Source organism: Mytilus edulis, chromosome 9 (assembly GCF_963676685.1).
Source record: "Mytilus edulis chromosome 9, xbMytEdul2.2, whole genome shotgun sequence".
NCBI lineage: Eukaryota > Metazoa > Mollusca > Bivalvia > Mytilida > Mytilidae > Mytilus > Mytilus edulis.
In genome coordinates, this window is record NC_092352.1 from 85,237,835 (window position 1) to 85,256,757 (window position 18,923).

The 18,923-nt window shown below is 32.7% G+C and overlaps 1 protein-coding gene across 1 annotated transcript; it reads right to left on the minus strand.

Moving 5' to 3' along the window:
- Positions 1-12,968: 12,968 nt before the first annotated feature.
- On the minus strand, positions 12,969-14,289 carry LOC139489237 (uncharacterized). Its single transcript, XM_071275461.1, has one exon. The coding sequence runs from the start codon at positions 13,862-13,864 to the stop codon at positions 13,313-13,315; it is 552 nt and encodes a 183-aa protein (XP_071131562.1). The 5' UTR covers positions 13,865-14,289; the 3' UTR covers positions 12,969-13,312.
- Positions 14,290-18,923: the final 4,634 nt, after the last annotated feature.

Sequence of the window (18,923 nt, forward strand, 5' to 3'; positions counted from 1 at the left end):
ATTAATTTGTCTTTTGGTTGTAGTAAGCAAAATGTACTTGTTATAAAGGTGTATTTGTAAATCGATCCTAATCATGTCAAGTACTAATTTACATATTAAATATTTTATTCACTATAGGAAATTTGATATACTATTTACACCTTTACCATTTTCAATGATTTTTAATCATGATACAAAAGAAGTAATTGATATGGTGAAATGTAAAACACATTCAATAATTGATACAGTAAATCGTTCACTTGATTAATTACCGTGTCACTGTGTCAATATTGAAGGGGTAGAAGGAACTGGGTGATGAAGAGCAAACATATGGATATTCTGGGGGGACTTGACATTTTTCGTCTTCGAGTAAAAAAGGGGGCGGGCTTAAGGATATATGTATGGAAGTGGGAATCAGAGAACCCCTGTCAACACCGTCATAAATCATAATTCACAGCTTATATTGGTCGATTACCTTCTTTGTTAAAAGCTTTAAATTGACCTTTTTATATTTTATTATGTTCAAGGTCTTTGGTAATGCCGGTAAATTTACTACTCTGAATTAATTATTAAAGTTCTGTAACATTTTTGCACTGGTAGGTTTTTGAAAGAATTTGTATAATAGGATATAGTTATCGTACTATTAAACTCCTTGAACTTTTGTTATATTCCAGTAGGTTATTGAATTCATTAATACATTTGAGTTAGATACCAATATTTCAAACATTTGTGCTATAGGTATTTTATATTCTTAAAGATAGGTTTTCTATTCTTTTTATTCATGAATGTATAATAGATTTAAAAACAAATGCACAGACCGAATACATGTCTGTGTCATATATTCAAAATAACACAATGAGACGTTCATTTGATAAAAAGGGGGTTTCAACCCCGGACCCTCGGGATCCGCCAATGGTTGATTGAAAAGTTTCGAAAAACGCCGGAAAACCAATAGACGATAGCTGCACCAGAAGGAAAGGCCGTTTTTGTCGAGCCTTCGACTTTAGTCGCAAAAGCGAGACTAAGCGATCCTACATTCCGTCGTCGGTGGTGTCCACAAATATTCACTCTGTGGTTAAAGTTTTTAAATTTTTAATAACTTTCTTAAACTATCCTGAATTTCTTCCAAACTTGGACAGAAGCTTGTTTATGATCAGAAGATAGTATCCAGAAGGAAATTTTGTAAAAATAAAATTCCATTTTTTCCGTATTTTACTTTTAAATGGACTTAGTTTTTCTGCCAGGAAATATTACATTCACTCTGTGGTTAAAGTTTTTAAAATTTTAATAACTTTCTTAAACTATCATGGGTTAGTACCAAACTTGGACAGAAGCTTGTTTATAATCATAAGATAGTATCCAGAAGTAAATTTTGTAAAAATAAAATTCCATTTTTTCCGTATTTTACTTTTAAATGGACTTAGATTTTCTGCCAGAAACAACAAATTCACTCTGTGGTTAAACTTTTTAAAATTTAAATAACTTTCTTATACTATTTTGATTTGTACCAAACTTGGATAGAAGCTTGTTAATGATCAAAAGCTAGTATCTAGTTGGAATTCCATTTTCTTTCGTATTTTACTTTTAAATGGACTTAGATTTTCTGCCAGGAAACAACACATTCACTCTGTAGTTAAGCTTTTTAAAATTTAACTTTCTTATACTATTTTGGATTTGTACCAAACTTGGACAGAAGCTTGTTTATGATCAAAAGCTAGTATCTAGAAGGAAATTTAGTTTTCTTCTAGTTGACATTACATTTAGTCTGCAGTTAAAAGTTTTAAAACAGTATTAGATTCATAAACTATCCTGGATTTTTACCAAACTTGGACAGAAGCTTCTTACAATTTAAAGATAATATCAACAGGAATATTTTATTGATTTATTTCCTCATTTTTGTTGAGCCTGCGAAAACAGAAAGAGTAGGCGAGACACTGGATTCCGCGGAACCCTTACACATTTTTATTAAGAAAGATTATATAAACACAGATTCCTAAGACCTTCAGGAATGTGAATCAATAATTACCATCCAGTCTCTAAAGATCTGATAAAAATCCTGATCTATTGTAACTTGCCACTTACCCATATGACCCTAAAAGAAATTGTTCATCTTTAATTTACTGGTCCAACTGAGAGGTTCAGTGCTTCCATAAAGGCTTGTTGGCAGATGCCCCACGCCAGTAACCGTCAATTAAGTGCATTTTACACTTATTTTATGGTTTTTTTTGCCCCCCCAAAAAAGGTCCCAATTTTTTTTAATTCTACGCCCCTTTCAAAAATACTGAGTCCATCTCCTCTGTGCCCTGAAAGGAAGTACGACAACAGAGCCTGTATATATTTTAAATTGTAAATTGGAGACAGTTTTGATCGTAAATTGCTTTCAACAGAGAAGAATATATAGCTGTGTTACCCGGTACTGCGTAGTTTTCGCAGGACCATTCAGATTCATCTTTTGAATATGGTTCCTTTCTTGAAAGCTAAGGGATATAAATTTAAAAAAAACTTTGCCATGTGTTTAATAATGCTGGTATGTCTTTGCTGTTGTGAATCCATTTTAACATCTCAGAGAGTCAGAGACAGGAGACATATTCTTACATATAAAAAAGATGATGTGGTAAAATTGCAAATGAGACAATTCTCCACAAGAGACCAAATGACACAAAATTTAAAACTATACGTCACAAGTTACGGCCTTTACCAATGAGCAATACCCATGCCGCATAGTCGGCCATAAAAGGCCCCGAAATGACATGATGCAAATCAATTCAAACTAGAAAACTAATATGTTTTTTTTCTAATTCGAGTTGATAATTCTCTGATATATACTAGTAGTTTTGCGTGTTATCATCGGTTATGTGCACTGTTGTTTGATTTCTTTCTTCTGTGTTTGCTTTTTAACTTATTTTGTAATTCCTGATATGTTTCCTTGTTTGTCATTTTCACCTGGATTTTGGTTTGTCAAATGAGGAAAGTAGTGTGTTAATCGGTTTATAGTTCTACATTTCGCAGATCGGTCAATCCTGATTATGAAAGAAGGCATCTCTCTTCAGTTAGTGCACATGAGAAAGTAGTGCAAGTGCACGTGTCATCTTTTAAATATGTTTGAATCTGCGGCATAAGATCAAAATACGTAAATATTTGACATACATGTATTTTTATCAAAATTTCCCATATGGACAGACGATAACCCCAATCGACGAAAAGTTCAAGTTTGATATTTTGAATTGATGTGATGACATGTTGAAAGCTTGTATGCATGTATAGTTTTTTCTATCTTCGTATTCGATTTCCAAAATTGCAGGTTTTTTTTTACCAGATTTAACACAAATCTATGGCAAGCCGTTCTCGTCAAAACTATGTTTAAACCATTTTTCGAAAAATTTACACACTGAGAATTACAACAAAGCACACTGAGATTTTAAAACTTCAAAACGCACACTGAGAATTGAAAATTACACACTGAGAATTGAAAATTACACACTGAGAATTGAAAATTACACACTGAGAATTAAAAATTACACACTGAGAATTAAAAATTACACACTGAGATTTCATAAAGACGCACTGAGATTACAAAAATAAAAAATGCACACTGAGAATTGAAAATTACACATTGAGAATTGAAAATTACACACTGAGAATTGAAAATTACACACTGAGAATTGAAAATTACACACTGAGATTTCAAAATGACACACTGAGAATAAATAAACTGAAAACACACACTGAGAATTTGAAATTACACACTGAGAATTTAAAATTACACACTGAGAATTTAAAATTACACACTGAGATTTGTGCGCACTTTTTATGCGCACATATCTAATTAGCATACTTAATCTGAATCTATTACAAGCTTAAAACAACAAGGGGACAGAACTAGTTAGTCCTTCGATTTGGTCCCAAATTATTAATAAAAAAACTTTAGAAACACAAAAACAAGAAAAATACCCACTTACTCTTATTACAAAATATAACCAAATGGTGAAAAACTTTATTAAAATCATAAGAAAACATTGGAACAATCTGCAAAAGAATGCAGTGAAATTTTTACCCAAGTGTCTATTATAGCATATAAACGTAACAAAAATACAAAAGATTAACTAGCGAAACCAGAGAAACAGTTGGAACACTTTTGAAAAGGGACCAACGGTTTTAAGTAAAAAAAAATCATCCCAAAACACTGGTAGTAATGATCTGAATTATAGGCAACAAACTTATGAATATGAGCGATGTTAAGTCTTGAAATTTATTACGAATGTTGGTTGAAGGAATCGCATTTCATTATAATGACGAGAGTTCTTGATATTAATCTGTTGAATTAGTCATCTCATGAATATTCATTAGTAATTTGCATATTAATCTCTGTGTGTATTTTTGAAATCTCAGTGTGTAATTAACAATTCTCAGTGTGTGTTTTTCAATTTATTTCATCTCAGTGTGTCTTTTTAAAATCTCAGTGTGTAATTTTGAATTCTCAGTGTGTGTTTTTTATTTTTTTAAATCTCAGTGTGTAATTTCGATTTCTCAGTGTGTTATTTTAGGTTTTTAAATCTCAGTGTGTATTTTTTTCGAAAAAAAGGGTTTAAACATAGTTTTGACGAGAACGGCTTGCCATACAAATCAGGCTGAAGACATGTTGAAAGCATGATTTCCATTTACGAACTATTGCATTGTTTGAATATGGTGTAACAATCTGTATGACCACTCCTTAACACCGCAGCATTGTATTACTCTGGTGCAGGCTGGAACCTGGTAATAATATAATTGTACAAACTCTTTAGTACGATTATCAATTTAGATATGCTTTTTACTTGCACGTTCATGCAACATAAACATGAACTCTATAATCTCACGTTCATAAAATGAACATATATATTCTATTAATTTACATAGATAAATACGCACATACATTTTATATGTAGCAAAATGTGTCATACTGTAATAAATATCATAACCTTGCATGATAGTTTCACGTACATAAGGAAATTCGGAACCTTGTACACATAAATATCACGTACATTCAATATGTACCCGTAATTAACAATCTTGTTCTTGTTCACTAGTAAAACCGCAAATATCTGAATATAAAACATTGTTTTCATAAAGCATTCGCCATCACCAAAACACAATTTTGTCATGAATCCATCTGTGTCCTTTGTTGAGTATTCACATAGACCAAGGTGAGCGACACAGGCTCTTTAGAGCCTCTAGTTTTATATATTTTTTGTTTTAAAACACAGAAGAAAGTCTTTAAGAGTTCTCAAGTTGTAAGATTTCAACAAAATAAGATCTGATAATAAGACAATATAAGTGAATTGTAAGTTTACAGGAGTTATTGCCCTTGAAAGATCTGTGTTTACTAACTATAAATGAGTAAAATGTCAATGCAAAAATGTTCAAAAAATTAAGATCTACAAATTAGCAGGAATTGTCAATTGATTCATTATAGAAGTTCATTTAAGATGAGTTTTATATTATTTTTGTTATTGCTCAAACCGTTTACAATAGTAACAAACGAAGTAAGCACAATAAAATCTACAAATTATTTTAATGATGGACATTGTTAACTGAATCCTTATAAAGTTATTGCCCTTGAATAATATTAAGTATGGATTAATAATATTAATTTGTCTTTTGGTTGTAGTAAGCAAAATGTACTTGTTATAAAGGTGTATTTATAAATCGATCCTAATCAGGTCAAGTACTAATTTACATATTAAATATTTTATTCATTAGGAAATTTGATATACTATTTACACCTTTACCATTTTTAATCATGATACAAAAGAAGTAATTGATATGGTGAAATGTAAAACACATTCAATAATTGATACAGTAAATCGTTCACTTGATTAATTACCGTGTCACTGTGTCAATATTGAAGGGGTAGAAGGAACTGGGTGATGAAGAGCAAACATATGGATATTCTGGGGGGGACTTGACATTTTTCGTCTTCGAGTAAAAAGGGGGGGGGCTTAAGGATATATGTATGGAAGTGGGAATCAGGGAACCCCTGTCAACACCGTCATAAATCATAATTCACAGCTTATATCGGTCGATTACCTTCTTTGTTAAAAGCTTTAAATTGACCTTTTTATATTTTATTATGTTCAAGGTCTTTGGTAATGCCGGTAAATTTACTACTCTGAATTAATTATTAAAGTTCTGTAACATTTTTGCACTGGTAGGTTTTTGAAAGAATTTGTATAATAGGATATAGTTATCGTACTATTAAACTCCTTGAACTTTTGTTATATTCCAGTAGGTTATTGAATTCATTAATACATTTGAGTTAGATACCAATATTTCAAACATTTGTGCTATAGGTATTTTATATTCTTAAAGATAGGTTTTCTATTCTTTTTATTCATGAATGTATAATAGATTTAAAAACAAATGCACAGACCGAATACATGTCTGTGTCATATATTCAAAATAACACAATGAGACGTTCATTTGATAAAAAGGGGGTTTCAACCCCGGACCCTCGGGATCCGCCAATGGTTGATTGAAAAGTTTCGAAAAACGCCGGAAAACCAATAGACGATAGCTGCACCAGAAGGAAAGGCCGTTTTTGTCGAGCCTTCGACTTTAGTCGCAAAAGCGAGACTAAGCGATCCTACATTCCGTCGTCGGTGGTGTCCACAAATATTCACTCTGTGGTTAAAGTTTTTAAATTTTTAATAACTTTCTTAAACTATCCTGAATTTCTTCCAAACTTGGACAGAAGCTTGTTTATGATCAGAAGATAGTATCCAGAAGGAAATTTTGTAAAAATAAAATTCCATTTTTTCCGTATTTTACTTTTAAATGGACTTAGTTTTTCTGCCAGGAAATATTACATTCACTCTGTGGTTAAAGTTTTTAAAATTTTAATAACTTTCTTAAACTATCATGGGTTAGTACCAAACTTGGACAGAAGCTTGTTTATAATCATAAGATAGTATCCAGAAGTAAATTTTGTAAAAATAAAATTCCATTTTTTCCGTATTTTATTTTTAAATGGACTTAGATTTTCTGCCAGAAACAACAAATTCACTCTGTGGTTAAACTTTTTAAAATTTAAATAACTTTCTTATACTATTTTGGATTTGTACCAAACTTGGATAGAAGCTTGTTAATGATCAAAAGCTAGTATCTAGTTGGAATTCCATTTTCTTTCGTATTTTACTTTTAAATGGACTTAGATTTTCTGCCAGGAAACAACACATTCACTCTGTAGTTAAGCTTTTTAAAATTTAACTTTCTTATACTATTTTGGATTTGTACCAAACTTGGACAGAAGCTTGTTTATGATCAAAAGCTAGTATCTAGAAGGAAATTTAGTTTTCTTCTAGTTGACATTACATTTAGTCTGCAGTTAAAAGTTTTAAAACAGTATTAGATTCATAAACTATCCTGGATTTTTACCAAACTTGGACAGAAGCTTCTTACAATTTAAAGATAATATCAACAGGAATATTTTATTGATTTATTTCCTCATTTTTGTTGAGCCTGCGAAAACAGAAAGAGTAGGCGAGACACTGGATTCCGCGGAACCCTTACACATTTTTATTAAGAAAGATTATATAAACACAGATTCCTAAGACCTTCAGGAATGTGAATCAATAATTACCATCCAGTCTCTAAAGATCTGATAAAAATCCTGATCTATTGTAACTTGCCACTTACCCATATGACCCTAAAAGAAATTGTTCATCTTTAATTTACTGGTCCAACTGAGAGGTTCAGTGCTTCCATAAAGGCTTGTTGGCAGATGCCCCACGCCAGTAACCGTCAATTAAGTGCATTTTACACTTATTTTATGGTTTTTTTTGCCCCCCCAAAAAAGGTCCCAATTTTTTTTAATTCTACGCCCCTTTCAAAAATACTGAGTCCATCTCCTCTGTGCCCTGAAAGGAAGTACGACAACAGAGCCTGTATATATTTTAAATTGTAAATTGGAGACAGTTTTGATCGTAAATTGCTTTCAACAGAGAAGAATATATAGCTGTGTTACCCGGTACTGCGTAGTTTTCGCAGGACCATTCAGATTCATCTTTTGAATATGGTTCCTTTCTTGAAAGCTAAGGGATATAAATTTAAAAAAAACTTTGCCATGTGTTTAATAATGCTGGTATGTCTTTGCTGTTGTGAATCCATTTTAACATCTCAGAGAGTCAGAGACAGGAGACATATTCTTACATATAAAAAAGATGATGTGGTAAAATTGCAAATGAGACAATTCTCCACAAGAGACCAAATGACACAAAATTTAAAACTATACGTCACAAGTTACGGCCTTTACCAATGAGCAATACCCATGCCGCATAGTCGGCCATAAAAGGCCCCGAAATGACATGATGCAAATCAATTCAAACTAGAAAACTAATGTTTTTTTTCTAATTCGAGTTGATAATTCTCTGATATATACTAGTAGTTTTGCGTGTTATCATCGGTTATGTGCACTGTTGTTTGATTTCTTTCTTCTGTGTTTGCTTTTTAACTTATTTTGTAATTCCTGATATGTTTCCTTGTTTGTCATTTTCACCTGGATTTTGGTTTGTCAAATGAGGAAAGTAGTGTGTTAATCGGTTTATAGTTCTACATTTCGCAGATCGGTCAATCCTGATTATGAAAGAAGGCATCTCTCTTCAGTTAGTGCACATGAGAAAGTAGTGCAAGTGCACGTGTCATCTTTTAAATATGTTTGAATCTGCGGCATAAGATCAAAATACGTAAATATTTGACATACATGTATTTTTATCAAAATTTCCCATATGGACAGACGATAACCCAATCGACGAAAAGTTCAAGTTTGATATTTTGAATTGATGTGATGACATGTTGAAAGCTTGTATGCATGTATAGTTTTTTCTATCTTCGTATTCGATTTCCAAAATTGCAGGGTTTTTTTTACCAGATTTAACACAAATCTATGGCAAGCCGTTCTCGTCAAAACTATGTTTAAACCATTTTTCGAAAAATTTACACACTGAGAATTACAACAAAGCACACTGAGATTTTAAAACTTCAAAACGCACACTGAGAATTGAAAATTACACACTGAGAATTGAAAATTACACACTGAGAATTGAAAATTACACACTGAGAATTAAAAATTACACACTGAGAATTAAAAATTACACACTGAGATTTCATAAAGACGCACTGAGATTACAAAAATAAAAAATGCACACTGAGAATTGAAAATTACACATTGAGAATTGAAAATTACACACTGAGAATTGAAAATTACACACTGAGATTTCAAAATGACACACTGAGAATAAATAAACTGAAAACACACACTGAGAATTTGAAATTACACACTGAGAATTTAAAATTACACACTGAGAATTTAAAATTACACACTGAGATTTGTGCGCACTTTTTATGCGCACATATCTAATTAGCATACTTAATCTGAATCTATTACAAGCTTAAAACAACAAGGGGACAGAACTAGTTAGTCCTTCGATTTGGTCCCAAATTATTAATAAAAAAACTTTAGAAACACAAAAACAAGAAAAATACCCACTTACTCTTATTACAAAATATAACCAAATGGTGAAAAACTTTATTAAAATCATAAGAAAACATTGGAACAATCTGCAAAAGAATGCAGTGAAATTTTTACCCAAGTGTTTATTATAGCATATAAACGTAACAAAAATACAAAAGATTAACTAGCGAAACCAGAGAAACAGTTGGAACACTTTTGAAAAGGGACCAACGGTTTTAAGTAAAAAAAAATCATCCCAAAACACTGGTAGTAATGATCTGAATTATAGGCAACAAACTTATGAATATGAGCGATGTTAAGTCTTGAAATTTATTACGAATGTTGGTTGAAGGAATCGCATTTCATTATAATGACGAGAGTTCTTGATATTAATCTGTTGAATTAGTCATCTCATGAATATTCATTAGTAATTTGCATATTAATCTCTGTGTGTATTTTTGAAATCTCAGTGTGTAATTAACAATTCTCAGTGTGTGTTTTTCAATTTATTTCATCTCAGTGTGTCTTTTTAAAATCTCAGTGTGTAATTTTGAATTCTCAGTGTGTGTTTTTTATTTTTTTAAATCTCAGTGTGTAATTTCGATTTCTCAGTGTGTTATTTTAGGTTTTTAAATCTCAGTGTGTATTTTTTTCGAAAAAAAGGGTTTAAACATAGTTTTGACGAGAACGGCTTGCCATACAAATCAGGCTGAAGACATGTTGAAAGCATGATTTCCATTTACGAACTATTGCATTGTTTGAATATGGTGTAACAATCTGTATGACCACTCCTTAACACCGCAGCATTGTATTACTCTGGTGCAGGCTGGAACCTGGTAATAATATAATTGTACAAACTCTTTAGTACGATTATCAATTTAGATATGCTTTTTACTTGCACGTTCATGCAACATAAACATGAACTCTATAATCTCACGTTCATAAAATGAACATATATATTCTATTAATTTACATAGATAAATACGCACATACATTTTATATGTAGCAAAATGTGTCATACTGTAATAAATATCATAACCTTGCATGATAGTTTCACGTACATAAGGAAATTCGGAACCTTGTACACATAAATATCACGTACATTCAATATGTACCCGTAATTAACAATCTTGTTCTTGTTCACTAGTAAAACCGCAAATATCTGAATATAAAACATTGTTTTCATATCTTTAAATCCGTTTACAAAATATTCTAAATTATACAATTTACATAATGGAAAATTATCTGCAGAAGTCTGAAAGTTTCGGAAATTTGATAAACAAAGTAACATACAGAAAAGTATATATAAATATATGTAAGAATAAAACACTTACCTCGGAATTGATGCACTATATACAGTAGAACCATTGTAGGTTAAATTTAGCTAACAAATATGAAATGCTCTAACGAGTGTGGCATCCTTCCACACGAAAATCCCAAGCAGAAATGAAATGACAACGTGTCCAAAGAAATCATCTGACCACTGTTAAAAAATAGCCAAACTTGTCCGAAGAACTCGATTGACCACTATTTAAAAATAGTCAACAGGTGTGTAAATAGGCCAAGCCTAATCAGTGTGCGTTTAAACACAGGTGAACCAAACTTAGGCCAAACGTACATATATACATCAAAGCGTATGTTAAAACTATGTATAAAATAAACCGTGAACAATAGGCGTCCTGCGCAAAGACTGCAAGTGCAATTCTCTGATCATGACGACAATTTCACAATCGTTATCTATATACAAGCTCGACTAAATAAATATGTGAATAACTCTATAAAATACATCTGGATCGTGACACCTATAATAACTTGAACCGATAGAGATGCATTGTCTACCAGGAGCAAATTAAGGCGGGACAAAGCGGGCATGTGTCCCTTTATAAATTTGTCAAAGCATAGGTTGTGAGTACAAAAAAAAAAGAAAGAAAATAAATGATAGGACGGACGGACGGACTTGGGTAAAGTGACCCCCTCTTCTACGGATGGGGTTAAAACATACAATATTATTAGGTAGGGCCTGCAAAAAGGGGTCGACCGGGATACTTGGTAAATTTTAAATGACACAGGCAAATGAAGGCATATTTGGAAAGTCACCTATAGATCCTTCTTATAAAATTGAGAATGGAAATGGGGAATGTGTCAAAGAGACAACAACCCGACCATAGAAAAAACAACAACAAAGGTCACAAATGTAGCGAGAAATTCAAGCACCCGGAGGCGTCCTTCAGCTGGCCCCTAAAAAAATATATACTAGTTCAGTGATAATGAACGCCATACTAATTTCAAAATTGTACACAAGAAACTAAAATTAAAATAATACAAGACTACAAAGGCCAGAGGCTGCTGACTTGGGATAGGCGCAAAAATGCGCGGGTTAAACATATTTATGAGATCTCAACCTCCCCCCCCCCCCTAATACCTCTAGCAAATGTAGAAAAGTAAACGCATAACAATACACACATTAAAATTCAGTTCAAAAGAAGTCCGAGTCTGAGTTTAGCTCCGATGCAGAGACCCTACAAGTGAATCAATATTAACGTCAAAATATGCAATCTTTAATGACCTGACAACAGTATTGTAACTATATCCCTTCTTAATTAAGTCTATTTAAAGGTTTTGTTAGTTTCTGAGGTGAATACTGACATTTTTGTGCTTTATAACGTGCAGAGAGCGTACTTATAAAAAAAGAAGATGCGGTATGATTGCCAATGAGACAACTGTCCACAAGAGACCAAAATGACACAGACATTAACAACTATAGGTCCCCGTATGGCCTTCAACAATGAGCAAAGCCCATACCGCATAGTCGGCTATAAAAGGCCCCGATATGACAATGTAAAACGAGAATAGTATTTGACATCAATTATGACAGGACATGAATTAATTGATGCGTCTCGCACACCAAACAGACACCCTACTTTTGCAAGAGTTTAATGCCGGTCGAAAGTTATTTGACCAATAGCTGATCATAATTCTACACCCAAGGCCTCAACCCAAGGCATCCCTTTGGGTGTTATTTTACGAAACCTCATCTAACTAGAAGGGATTGCCAGTGTTCCAGCCAAAATTACATTATTTTCTTCGAGTATGCTACTCCAGCCTATAAAACATTTCTGTTTTATTTACGATTAATTAATAAAACCAAAAACAACACACATCATTTAAAATAAAGCTGTCTTCAATGAATCTTCGTTAATATTATATATTGTGAGGTCTTATTATATCTTATTACAGTAAGAAATCAACCATGCCCTGTCTTACTTTGATGTTAACAATGAGTGACTTTGGCATATTATAACTATGTCAGTGGGTGACTTTGACACGTGAGCGAATTATCGTCAGTAGCATCAATTATGGCAATTAAGTGCAACAAGGTAACCGAATTAACTGGAAATTTTTCTTGAAACACTTCAAATGAAAATTTTCAATTGCACATTATGCATGTGTTATGCAAAAAGTATATTACGGAAATTTTTATCACCCAATACAAATTCAATAGTAGTCTCAAATTATTATATTCTAGCATGTTGTATATTTCTTGGAAGGAATGTGATAATTCTGTGCAGAGGACAATAAAAGTAACGTAAATTCCCGATCAGATACATTATATATATATATTTACTCTGGTGTCCAATATGACGATAAAAACAAACTTTGGTTAACAAAAAAAAAACAAAACAAATAAATTATTCTAGCAAAAATATACAGACCATTATAGGAAGGTTAAAAAAAACATTAACTCTCCAATAATAAATAAAATCTGCAGCCATATAAAAATCACTTCTATGATTGAAAAATCTGAAAGACGTGGATGAAAAGATGTCCTAAATACTTTAACCTTCATCAATCACTAAAATGTAGCCCTTCATTTAAAGTAGTGGCAATATCGTTTATAATAAAATCGTCATCGAAGTTGATACATCGAGATAAAATAAGTGTTGCCTTGACAGTAATGTCTCCAAATAGAACTTGAGAATGTCTAACAAAGCTATCCTTTATGGCTGTCTTTGATTCCTCGGCTTCCTCTTCACAGATTGGTTTCGAAATAAATGTATGCATCTTTTTCCCGCCCTCGACATATTTCCATCTTATATTTCCAACCTGTTCGTTCGCTAACACCCCTGCTCCTAATGGAATTCCATTCACAATCCTTGGAAGTTTTTTGAAACATGAGTTTGGTATATCTGCATCGCTATACACTGGAAAAAATGCTATTTGCAATAAAAAGCAACGTCTTTCGTCCTCCCGCTTTCTTTGAGAATGTACTAACTTAGCTGCGTCTCGCGGACTTATTGTGAAGTGCGAGTTTGAATTGTGAAAATGTGGAATAACACACTGCTGTTCTATGTTGATATTATTTTGTATAATATTCCGATGATTTAATAAATCTCCCATGATTAACTATAAACACACTGTGAGGAAACAAATCGGTGTTGTCTGTCACAAAATCATTTACTGAAAATTTTCAGTCTACTTTCAATATCCTTGAAAAGGAAAAGGAAGGTTATTATATCATGTATATCGTCTTTGCTTCGTGTTTACACCCGTGTGCATGTAAACAAATACACATATCTATTTATACTGAAAGGTGGTTATCAAACTACACAATGCGTTCCATATGCTGAATGATAGTCGTACGTATAATTTGGCAGGCGTTTATCTATACAATATTCTTTGACGTAATAATAGTTCAATAAGTTATTAATTAGCATGCAACCGGCAAATTACACTGAACGTGTCCAAATATGTTGTATTAAATAACACGGCCTAAATAATTCCTTTTGATCCGGTATAGTCTGATATATGTTTCCTACGTAAGGAAATCAATTGTAAATGTATTCCGAATTATTTAAATAATGACTATACATTTGTTGATATGAAATTGCTTAATCATATAAGCAATAACTACAACAGTACAACAGGTATAAAGGAATTTGCATTTGACTTACTTTGAATCTTTAGAATTTAAATTTTAAATATCGGCGTTATCAGGTCAGTTGGACAAGGTTTGAAGAAAACTTTGAATATTTAAAATGCACTCTGTATGAATTTGATATTTTCGAGACCTAGATAATCTTGCACGCACGTTTGGACTTCAAGAGAAGATTGATTGATTGACGCGTTATTTGCTTAAACGTTCAGTGGCAAGTATTTGATCCATAAACTGGATGAGACCAAATTGAAAATATAATTAACATCGGTGTTTCAGCTGTGCAATTTTTCATGATACCAGTTTCTTTGCATATACGACATATATCATCAGATCTGACTTTTATTTTATGCTCTTTTCTTCCAAATGTATGGCACTCATGGAATGCGATTCGAGGAAATGAGAGAACAGATTCAGCCTTACAAAAAGTGTCGAGAATTGTACTACCGAACAGGAAATAATCCTAGATTGATATTTTTGCTAAGATGCTATATCTTGGTCTTCATACGGCCTTCGACAATGAGCAAAACCCATACTGCAGAGTCAGCTATGGTAGGTCACAAAATGACAAATGTAAAACAATTCAAACGAGAAAACTATATACGGCCAGATTTACAAAACAAGAATGTGTCCTCAGTACACGAATGCCCCACTCGCACTATCATTTTCTATGTTCAGTGGACCGTGAAATTGGGGTAAAATCTCTAATTTGGCATTAAAATTAGAAAGATCATATCATAGGGAACAAGTGTACCAAGTTTGAAGTCGATTGGACTTCAACTTCATCAAAAACTACCTCGACCAAAAACTTTAACCTGAAGCGGGACAGACGGACGAACGGACGAACGAACGGACGGACGGACGGACGAACGGACGCACAGACCAGAAAACATAATGCCCCTCTACTATCGTAGGTGGGGCATAATAAGGAACGAAAAACTAGTATGATATACAGCAACAAACGACACAATATTTACTTTCCGAATTCATCATATATTTTCTACTCAGTTACATCAGAATAATATCGTGAGATGAGGACACATTATCATATTCCTTAACCTTGTAATCTCTTAGAATAGCAATTAAACCTCTAATATATGATATTCTTTGCAATCTATTCCTTTGTGAATGTGACAGGATTATACGGTAGAAACATTTTCCAAAGGAGTAGGTTCAGTAAGACCCCTTTTTGGCCTCAAAATATAGCAGTTTTAGAAAATTGTGAAAATGTAATCGTTTAGATATTTATTGCAAAGTAGAATGCCTCCGCTACATAAATATAGGCTGTTTTTGACAACACAATGCACATATATCGGGTACTACCATCATTAAGTCATGCTAAATTACTGAAATCTTCACAATTGTAGCATTTTAGTTAAATTTTAGACGGTTTCCGTCTGAAATGAAAGTGGCCGCATTCGTGTTCATTCATAATATTGAAATGTAAGTTGTATTTGATGATAATACATAATATATATAAAGGTTGAGGATGAACACGGATGCGGCCACTTTCATTTTTAACAAAAACCATCTGAAAAGTGACGATTTTTGGCATTTTTGATAGATTTTTCATATTTAAGCTTGAATCGGGGCGTTTTAAATGACTTATTTAGTTAAAATCTTCCACATTAACGAATTGAATCAATTGAAATAGACACTTAAGTGTTTAGAAAGTGTCTAAAATCTTTCGTTAGATGAACTTGAAAATTGAGGCCGAAATCGGTCCTTACCGGACCTACTCCTTTGAAGTTGTAGTAAAGTTCTCTTCACGACCCCAATTTGAAATTTTTAATACTTTTTCTCATTTGTACTTATAGAGATATATACAACATAGTGTGAACCATGGAAGTATTGTATTGACAATTTGTCAGTAAATACTTCCATGCCAGTGTGATCCGAATCTTCAATAATCATAAAAGACTGATGTTCTTAATGTGAAACAAATGACCCAGATGTACAAGTCTCATGAATTGACTAGTGTACAATAGTTATACGTTTTAAATGACAAGTATACAATACATTTTAAATGACTACTTATACATTGTTATATACAATACTTTATATCACTTCAGAATATATACCATTGTCAACTATTCAAAAATTACAGATTTTAATTAACATGTGTCATATATATCTACCGAGTATCTTCATAATAATCTGAACTCGAACCCCTAAATTGTTATAGGACCCATCGGTACTAGCACAAATATACGGATAGAATTTAATTAATTTGGGTTTAAATTTTTTTATGAATTAGTTAAATTAAGGAATTATCTCCTTCAGGCAAAGATTTGATTTCACGTATCGGTTAGTCTATGAAAAGGTATGTACTATGGAATTTAGAGCGAGGGGTTTGCCAAGTAGGAAGCAAGAAAAAAAATGAAAAATTAAACCGTTTCCCGAATACATATAATAATATATGACTTATAGGTCTCCCAACATGTCGAAAAACAAAAATGTATATTTCAACGTTCAAGATACAAGCTAGTGTATGACGTGTATAGCTAACATTACCCAAATATTAAAACAACTTCAGCGACAAGAGTGAAAAGCGAACTTCACTTAAACAAAAGTAAACAAACTGAAATGTTTCGCCTTCTTTACTAACCATTGATATTATGTTGATAGTCCTAAATATAAAGCTTTACTACAACTATCACTTATTATATAAGCTTTAACATGATCCAAGAAAATGAGGTCACGGTCATATAAACCAAACGAGAAACACATGTCCACCTTACAATCATTCAATACACTAAATACAGTTGACCTTTTGCTTATAGTTTCCAAAAAACAGACTTAGCAAAGAAAAAAAATACCAATGAACCATGAAAATGAGGTCACGGTCAGACGAACCATGCAAGACAGACATGTACACCATACAATCGTTCTATGCATTAAATATAGCTGAACTTCTGCTTATAGTTTTTTTAGACACAAACAACTAAGAAAACTTAACATTGACCAATGAAGAACCAAAATGAGGTCAATGTCAGATGATACATGTCAGACAGACATTAACAGCTTACAATCCTTCCATGCAACAAATAAAGTTGACCTATTAAGAAAAACACCAAAACTGAACACTGAGCAATAAACCGTGAAAATGAGGTAAAGGTCAGATAAAACCTGCAAGACTCACATGTACATCATAAAATATTTCCATACACCAAATATAGTTGACCCTATTGCATAGCGTTATAAAGACCAAAACTCCGTATCACCGAACCATGAAAATGAGGTCAAGGTCAGAGGACACCTTACAAACTATATGCATACAAAATAAACTTGTCATAATAGTAATAAGAGAGAATTTAACATTACATAAATATGCTATTTTTTTCAGTCACTGAACCATGAAAATGAGGTCAAGGACAATGGACATATGACAGACAGAAACTTCATAACATAAGGCATTTATTTAGAACTGGAAAGCATGAAGCATCCAGGTATTCCACCTTCTAAAATATAAAGCTTTTAAGATGTTAGCTACCGCTACGGCGCATCCGAATCACTATCCCTTTTAGTTTATCGAACTTTTTGCTCGACAAAAACACAAAAAATACTTCATATTAACCACTGACACATATTGAGATGAAGGTCACAAGACGCCTGTCAGTAGGACATGCACACCTTACAATCCTTCCAAACACGATATATAATATATTGCTGATAGTATCTGAGATATATGGACTTGACCACCTCAATAAACCATGAAATGAGGTCAAGGTCAAGTGAAAACTGTCTGATGCACATACCAAATATAGATATCCTATAACTCATATTGAGAGAGACAATGTGATTGTCACATTAACAATACAAAAGTAGGCTGTAGCAGGCTCGACAAAAAAGCTAATACGTGTAATGTATTATTATAATGTATCAGGAGTTAAATCAATGGTCCCACATTTTGTGGGGAAAATTTGGTTGATTTACATAGTGAATCACTGAAGCGCTCCCCTTTACATGTTTGGTATATGGATTCATCAAAAGGTAAAAATGTCTGGTAAACAGGGTCTAACTGACCCTTGTCTCCTTTCATGCATTCTTGACCCCAAAATTCTACCATTTTACATTTAGAGTGTTCATTTTTAATGTCTCGTCTGCACGAGTAACCAACTTGACTTTATGCGGAAAGCCTTAAAATAAGTATCAAATGAACTGAACATTCATCACTTATAGTTTCTGAGAAGAGGACAAGATCTCAGAAACTTTACATTGACCAAGATGAGGTTGACAGCAAAATAGTATCAGTAATAACAGTTATCCCTATAGCTACGTCCCACTCTGTGCAGAGAAAAAAATAGACGGCAAATAGTGCAAAAAAAAAAGTTTTTCTTGTCCTCGCATCCTTTTTTGTTCATATAAAGTTATCATTGATTGCTCATCACAACTTCATACACAGGAGTCGAAATAAACATGAGACTGATACCTTGATCAGTAGAATGCACTGTGTGATGAGATCGTTCAAATCTTTTGTGTACTAGTACTACTAGTTTACACTGAAGTAAAAATTAAAGATTC

Coding starts and splice junctions, on each gene's coding strand:
- LOC139489237 (XM_071275461.1), bottom strand. CDS start 13,864: ATGGGAGATTTATTAAATCATCGGAATATTATACAAAATAATATCAAC.